Source organism: Mytilus edulis, chromosome 11 (genome assembly GCF_963676685.1).
Source record: "Mytilus edulis chromosome 11, xbMytEdul2.2, whole genome shotgun sequence".
NCBI classification, from domain to species: domain Eukaryota; kingdom Metazoa; phylum Mollusca; class Bivalvia; order Mytilida; family Mytilidae; genus Mytilus; species Mytilus edulis.
Window position 1 is genome coordinate 42,324,217 of NC_092354.1, and position 8,370 is coordinate 42,332,586.

An 8,370-nucleotide genomic window follows, 5' to 3' on the forward strand; every position below is an offset into this window, starting at 1 on the left:
TATCATTTCGGATGTCGAGTGTTCCAACTTGTTACACTTAAATTACCTATTTGTGAATTACACACATACATTTCGACAAAAAAAGATCAGTAGGTAACTAAAGAAAACTTGAATAGTAAACTCACCATATATAATCGTTAAATCCAGTGGATAATATTCATATAATTTATACGACACACATCACAACTATACCCGATAACGCACATGCGAAAAACAACACTGTGCCCAATACTAATGGAAACACGGATCATACCGATAACAGAGTTGATTCCGGAAAAAAAATACTATGAAAAAGAGAAAAAGAAGCAAAATGTAATGTATGTGTATAATCACAATAATTTATCAAATATATTTTGTGAAATATTTTATGTTATGAATACTAATATTATGAATAAATAATACCTTGCCAAATAGTGCTTTATGAAAAAAAGGTTTTGTTTGTAGTTATGACGTCACCATGCCGTGTTTTGACATCACTTTACGTGCATTTTTGTTTGCTTTTTATGTATTTATTTACTCATGTTCACTAAGATTCTTTTAGAAAAAAAAGTACCAAAGCATTCTTGCCACAAAATATTTTGCCAGAGCAATAATATTAACAAAAAGCGTCTTATGTTGAAATATTTTCATTTGGCAAAGTTGCATACTTATTTTGCCGAAATGTTATTTGTTCAAGGCTATGGTTTGATTTTAATTTTGCCATTTGATAAGGGACTTTCAGTTTTGAATTTTCCTCGAATTTCGGTTCACTTTTTACTTACTGTAATTATCAAACATATCACAGCTTTTTACTACTGTTGCTTTTATTTATTCACCCCTTATTTCAATGACTTATGTATAATCAAAAGAAAGCGTTAGAAAAAGGAAAACCGACATCATCGTTTTTTTTATATCATACGTCAAGTAAAATACTTTAGACTCAAGCTTTTTTTTAAATCTTTCATTTCATATAAATAGTTAAGTAATTCTACCACTGCATCGAGTGTGATACGATATTTATCCAGTCGAACCAGTTACATTTTCAAATTTGAATCGTGAGTTTCGCCGAGCGTTTTAAATATTTAAAATTTAACTGTCGAGAGTTGATAAATATTGTATTACACGAGACGTGGTGGTGGAACCTGTGTCTATAATAATTTTAAATTAATATGCAGGCAAACGTTTTCTTTCTTTTTGAATGATCTGTAAAAAGATGTATTATTTCTATGTGACGTCATTAGGCATGGTCGCTTTTTCATGACGTCACAATAGGACATTCAGAGGAAAGCAAGGAATACGACATCATAATTGAATCTTAATCAATGAATAAGTAAGATCAAACCAAACAAACGTTCATTACATTTTTGTATACAATTGGTTCATAAAGGGATAAATTATTTTATATGTTAGTCATGGAATAAAAAGTACCTTTAAATTCACATATGTCTGCATTAATTCATGGTATGTCTGCTGTTATCCATTTATTTGATGTGTTTGATTTTTTAGTTTATGTCATATGATAAAGTACTTTCCGTTTTGAATTTACATCGGAGTTCGGTATTTTTGTTATTTTGCTATAACTCACACGTATAGACATTTATCATTATATATAATTTTCATTTCACAAATAATTGCAATAAAGTTTGGATAATGACTTTCTAGGTTCATCATATTTTTAACAACATATGTAATCACTAGTATTTCTAAAAGTAGTTAACTTTCGCTTCTTTCATTGCCAATAAGAATGCATTATCATATATACAATGTACATAATTGGAAACAATTAAAAAATTATTCAATAAGACCAATAAAGTATGCGGAAATAAACTCATCATAGATACCAGGATGACAATTTTATATTACGCCAGACGCACGTTTCGTCTACAAAAGACTCGTCAGTGACGCTCGAATAAAAAAAAATGAAAGGATTTGCAGCGTTATTTAATGAGATATGAGTTACACTGAATTAATGAGACTAAACGGTCCAAAACGCCTATATTTATTGGCGAAATAACATTTCGATTCGAGTACAAATTGAAATGAAAGTTGTAATCGATGAACCATAGCCCTTGTAGGTAAATGATGGGGAGTCTAGAATTAAAGACATAAAAGAGAAAGTTATGTTGTATATGATCCATATACTGCTCCTGGTGCAGTTTAATATTATTTTATAAGTACATGTATTTGGATAATTCTTTTTACTTAACTCCAGGTTAGAACGAACCTACGTTTCCAAATATAGGAACACAAAGAAATACTAGAAATTGTTAAAGGAAATCAAAAAGTCTATATGTTTTCAATATGAAACTATAATTTCTCCTTACATTTTATCATATAATTTTCATACTTTTAGTGAATAAAAAAATTAAAAATCAAAATTAAGTTGTTGTCTTCTATGACACATGAAATAAAACCGAATTTTCACTATTCAACCACTCAAAAGAAATGAATATGTGTTTGTGTAAACATCTTCAAGTCATATATATTATGTACAAAAACGTGTTAAATTTTAATCGCTCTATTTTTTGCCAAACTGTGACATTTGATATATTCTATTTCATATCACAACCTTATGAACTACAATGTTCGGCATAAACTTTGTTTAATGATAAAGTGATATTAGAAAAGTTGGTCATCCTTTTTATGTTTAACTGCCAAATTGTTAAAAGTCCGGATTAGTTTATTTGTAGTCTTGAGGTCAATTTTCTGATATATCAACTGCAGTATACTTTTCTATTGTTCATGTAACTCGTTTATAGTCAATGCAATCTTTCAATTATTTTCTGACTTTTCAGTTGTTGATATTTACCTGTAAACATCAACAACACGCCGAAATGTCTAAATTAGTATTACTAGTCACTGAACTCAATGCAAGCAAATTGCATGAACTGCAGTGAAAAACATGAATGAATGTTTGTTATGAACCATTACACGATGTAAAGACCAAACTTTTATGATCGAAATGTATACTTAGTCTAGTGCTTACTATATTTTTTTTTCGATTATTATTTTGTTTGTGACGACTATAAATAAGTAATCGATAAAATTCTGAAACTAAATAGTAGCATTTATTGGTACATGTATTAAATAGATACAAACAATAATGTTCAGGATATTTTTGGTTATGATAGTTGTATTCATTAGTTTAGAATCACACTTTGATATAATCTGTTCATCAAATTATTAAGGAAATGATAGCACTAATTCGTGTAATTCGAAAACTTAGATTAGCAATGCATCTCAATTTCGAGTAAATAGGTTATCCTTATCGTACAATACAAAAGTATATATATGCAATTGATTTTGTTTTATATTTATTTATGGTTTTTTTTTTTTTGCTCCTTGAGTCTTGGAAAACAGTTGTATAACGGTAAGCTTTTTTCAAAGTTCATTATATATATATGCAATAGACGACAATTTTTCTGTAAACTTTTGGGCGGATGGACGCAGTGTGGCATCCCTATTCCAGCAGCTCGTAATCAAGTTGAGCAGATTGTCGTCAATTAGGACTGTAGTTGGAATGTCTGGAGTAACACCTTGCTCGCCCACCTGCTTCATCATCTGTGTAAGAGACATGATGTAAAAGACTTCCTCGTCGAATACAACTTCAAAGCAAATTAATGACAAGGAATACATGTCGGACATTTTTAAGCTTTCGAAGTTGAGGGATTCCCCTCTAAGGTTTTCGGGGGAAGCAAATCTAGGTGTTCCCCTGTTTGAGGCGTTTGTTCTGCTATCTGACATGGAAGTGTCTGTTTCGTTTTTCATCATGCTAAGGCCAAAATCTGTGAGTTTTATAAATATTGTTTTAGGACTATAATCAATAAGTACGTTCTGCGTTTTCATATCGCAGTGGGCAATGCTTTGTTCATGTAGATATTGAAGACCAGCACATGATTGTTTAATTATTTTCATCTTTTCGGGGTCGGTAAATTCAATTTTAGACTTTTCTACATGAAGCGCCTCAAATAAGCTCATTTGCATGTATTCCATGACAATACAAAGGTTTGGCTTATCTACACATGCACCGATAATTCTAATTACATTAGGATGGCTCAAGTCACAAGAACGCATGATCTCAGCCTCAAATTCGTTCAGCCTGCGATCAGACACTAGTTCAGAGCGGAGTTTTTTAACAGCAACGACTGTTCCATTCCATTTCGCAAAATAGACCAGTCCAAAACTACCGGTACCAATTTGTTCTCCAAGGATAAGTTCTTTATAAACAATTGTTGTTCCTTTGTATTTTGTCATTAGTTCCTCTGATGTGCATGGTTGGTCTGTGGTTTGCATCTCTTTTTGCCAATTTGAAACCTCATTTTCTCTTCCTATTATACAATATAATCTGTCACAAATATTGCACTCATCTTCATCATCTAACTCACTCCCAAAGGAATGATCTTCATCCTACAATAGAAACATCATCGCTAATAATCCTAAATTCTCTAATTATGGTACCGGCTTTTGTTATAAAATGATACTAAAATTGAAACAAAACGATAGAAAATTATATGAAAATAGGCGAAACTGAATCTATTTAAAGCAAAGTGGACACAGAAGAAATGTGGCAGTTGATATTTAAGCACACGGTATGAAATTGAAATCACATAGTAGTTTTTGAAGGAACATGAACAAACAAGACTATTTCAATTATATTTCATCCTTAAGTGGTGTTTATTCTAACAAAACTACAATCAGTAGTATGTATAAGGAAAAAAAACACTTACCGGATCGTCTCTAACTTTTTTCAGAAGATCAGCAAGGGCTAACGTCTGCTTACTTTTTCTAATTGGCTTAGACCCAAGCAATTCCCCTACTCGCTCGTGTTTTCTGTTTAGTGCGTTGTCTCTATACCTTTTCTCAGTAACACTATCGGGTGCTTTTTTCGAAATTACTCTACTTCCAATAACGAGTCCAACTCTGCCATGTTTACGATTAAATGCGTTGTCTTTATAACATTTTTGTTCCGGCGCATCTACAGATGAGGTACTGGTTGCTAATTTGGTTGCGACAGCAGTGCCTTTAGGAAGACCAACTCTTTCGAGCTTACGATTTAATGCGTTGTCTTTATAGCATTTACTTTGCTGAGCATCTACAGATGATGCACTGGTTGCATGTTTTTCAACAACAGCAGTGCCATGCGACTTCCCTACGCGATCATGATATCTGTTGTATGCATTATCGACATACGTCTTTACATCTGAACTGGAGGAACTGCTTCTACTATCTTTCGACACAATTGCAGTCCCATGTTCCATTCCAACCCTTCCAACACTCCTGTTGTATGTGTTGTCTACATATGTCTTCGGACAACTGCTACTTGAACTGCTACTCGAACTGCTACTCGAACTGCTACTTACACCTCTCGAAATGACTGCTGTACCAACATCCATACCAACTCTACCAGCACTTCTATTGTAACTATTGTCTACATACGTTCTTGTCGCTGCGCTATTGCTAGATGAACTTCCGGCTCCTGAACGACCTCCACCCCCTCCACCAGAGCGACCACTACCACCACTTTTTCCACCTCTAGGCATGATACTTTTGCGTAAATCTGAACAAGGAAAACATTTTAGCTTAATAAAGATTTACTATATAAATGTAAACTTAGAAGTGAAATGTTTACTCTTTGAACTTGCGTTAAATACTCTATAAAATAAACCTGTTATTACGCAAAGAAATAGCTCGGGGTAACATGATTTTTAAATCAGTCTTGCATACAAGTTAAGTTTGAACCAACCTGTCATGGTTTGCAGAAGACCCGTTGCCGAAAAAGTATCTTTTATAAGATATAATTTAACTCATATTAAAATAAATAAACCGCTTGATGTAACGATATTTCTTGACATTACAATGCATATAATTACAGTACATTGATATTCATCTATTTGAAAAGTGTAAACATAATAGGAGGTTTAAGGCATTATTACTAGTTAACGGAACGGTCGATATCTGATGGTAGACATGTTAACACGAATGGAACAGAAAAACAAGAGACCTAGATATGGCTTGCCACCGACAAAACTGTCTCTATTTAGTTGCAAAAACACTTGTATTAAGTTAACTTCTGTACATGTTTTGATTTCACTTATCTTTAATTTAATCATCAATTTCAATGTGTTTTTTTAATTATATTTTTTGTTTTGTTGTAACAATCCAGAAGTTTATACTTTTAATTTTTATAATTCATAACAATTGTATTTAGTAACATAAGTAGCAATGCTAACATATCTAGGTAAAACAAATTTGTATTTAGTATTTTGTTAAAAACACAAAAATAAAATTCTTACCAGTATCACCTGTAATTATTCCTTCTGTGTAGCCTTATCGAGGTCATACGGAATAAAATGAATCTGGTGTTATCATTTATATAACTCGTGATTATGAGAACGCCCACGGTGTACAATTGGTTAAGACAAATGTTGAATTCATATGTAATACAATCTGATTTAGCAAATAGTATTTGTTTATTGTCCTTGTGGAATTTTCCATATATTAAATGCGAATGATATCAACAGTACAGTTGTAACGCAATGTCCTTTGAGTGGTGATTAGTTTATTTATTGTTTATGTTAATTATAGTTATAATAATCTTGTATCAAAATAATTGATGTAAGGACAATCGGTTAAAATGTACGAACTTGTTCGTAAACCTTATTCGACTTGATATTGATAACTGGTTTTTTTCTTCATTTTATTGATCCCGGAGTAATACTAATCAATAGAGACATTAGTGACCATAACTATACTTACTTTACACAGGTCGAGAACTCTAGATTTTCTGACGTCAGAATATATTTGCATACTAATTTCCGCAACACAAGGCCAATGATTGTTGTGAAAACTGACCAATCGACTCAGTGAACTACAGTGCATTGTGGGCTACTACGAGTTTACTATCACTTGAAAACTCGTGAAATTAGTGGAAAAGGTGAAAAGTAATATAGTGTCTGTGATTCCCCAAATAAATTTTTTTGTTCTGCGAAGATGTTTATTGAAATATAACACAATCTTCAATTTGCATGCTCAGATTACAAATTTATTGTTTACGGGCTTCACAATTCGACTTTCTTTGTCGCCTGTAATTGTAGTTTGTTCCATAGTTATGCATTGTACCTGAGCACTAATTTCACGTCGTGAAACAGTGAAATTTTAGATGAAGTGACCACTCTTCAGTATGTAAATGTTTTGAGCTCTTTAGACATGTATAATGTCATTTAAAAACATTTCTGCCTCTAAAAACAAGAAAACTAAAAACACGTCTATCAGTACTGGATGGTGTAAGTTTTTTATCAGAACCTGAACTATCAGTAAGAACATCATAATATTCAGTATGTTAAAGTAAGTGTTATAAAAGTGGGTAGGAATTGTGCTTGATATTCGAGTGATGAAGACATAATCTTTCAATCAGTTTACAGCCGATTGCAGGTTAGGTAAACTGCCATCCTTTAAGAGTATACAAGTCCGATTATAGCCAATTTACATGTCTGTAAGTCTAGACTAATTCGAAAGGAGGGTAGTATACCTTACATAATAACGACTTTACGGTTCAGCTAACAAGCAAGCTAACAAAGGATTCTACCTTTCTTTATTCACTCAATGAAATCGGCTGTTATCGAGGTCAGGAGCTGGCATGTAAGTAACTGCTAGTAGTCCTTTGTTAATTTATGTATTATTGTCATATTTTTTAGTTTCTTTTGTTACCTATTCTGACTCGGACTTCTCTTTAGACGAGTTTAAATGTGCATATTGCTGTGTGTTTGTTTTTACTACATTGGATAGGAGAGGGTTGAGATCTTCAAAAACATGTTCAACCTCACTGCATGTTAGCGCCTGTCCTAAGTAAGGAGCCTCTGGCCTTTGTTAGTCTTGTATTATTTTTTATTCTCTCAGTCACAAGAATGCTGAGAAACTCGAAGAGGTTTAAACGTACAATATTAGACTATCAAAGAGGAATGATAATTCAATGAATTTGTTTTGGAGGTCGAATTGAATGAATTACTTGAAATAAATATAAACGTCCATGAATCTTGCAAAATACATGTATTAACGCATACATTGTTAAAAGTGATTGAATCTAGCATTACAAAAAGATAGAAGTTATTATGCAATAACATGATGTAATGATAAAATCTTGTTTAATTCTATCCGCCGAATAAGAAAATGAGACAAATAAAAGCTCTACAAATGAATGAAAATTTTTTGAAATTGAAAAAAATGAGCGAAAAATGTTAAAAAAAAAAATAAACCATCTTGAGCAACAAATAGTAAAGTATACATATGAAAACTATATTGAAACAATAATTATCTACTGATGAAACTCCGCCATTGCAAAACCATTTTGAATATTCATATGAATAAAAAAAAAAGTTAATATTCTTTAAAAAA

At 32.1% G+C, this 8,370-nt stretch overlaps 1 protein-coding gene across 1 annotated transcript; it reads right to left on the reverse strand.

Annotated features, from left to right (window-relative positions):
• Window positions 1–3,033: 3,033 nt before the first annotated feature.
• Window positions 3,034–6,315, reverse strand: LOC139495611 (dual specificity protein kinase splB-like). The gene is made up of 3 exons (XM_071283896.1): window positions 6,273–6,315; window positions 4,707–5,536; window positions 3,034–4,386 (listed from the first exon to the last, which is right to left on the reverse strand). Exons 2-3 carry the CDS (start codon window positions 5,517–5,519, stop codon window positions 3,361–3,363), a joined length of 1,839 nt encoding a protein of 612 aa, XP_071139997.1. The 5' UTR covers window positions 5,520–5,536; window positions 6,273–6,315; the 3' UTR covers window positions 3,034–3,360.
• Window positions 6,316–8,370: the final 2,055 nt, after the last annotated feature.

Coding starts and splice junctions, on each gene's coding strand:
- LOC139495611 (XM_071283896.1), bottom strand. CDS start 5,519: ATGCCTAGAGGTGGAAAAAGTGGTGGTAGTGGTCGCTCTGGTGGAGGG. Junction 4,387..4,706: donor AAAAAGTTAGAGACGATCCG/GTAAGTGTTTTT, acceptor TTTCTATTGTAG/GATGAAGATCATTCCTTTGG.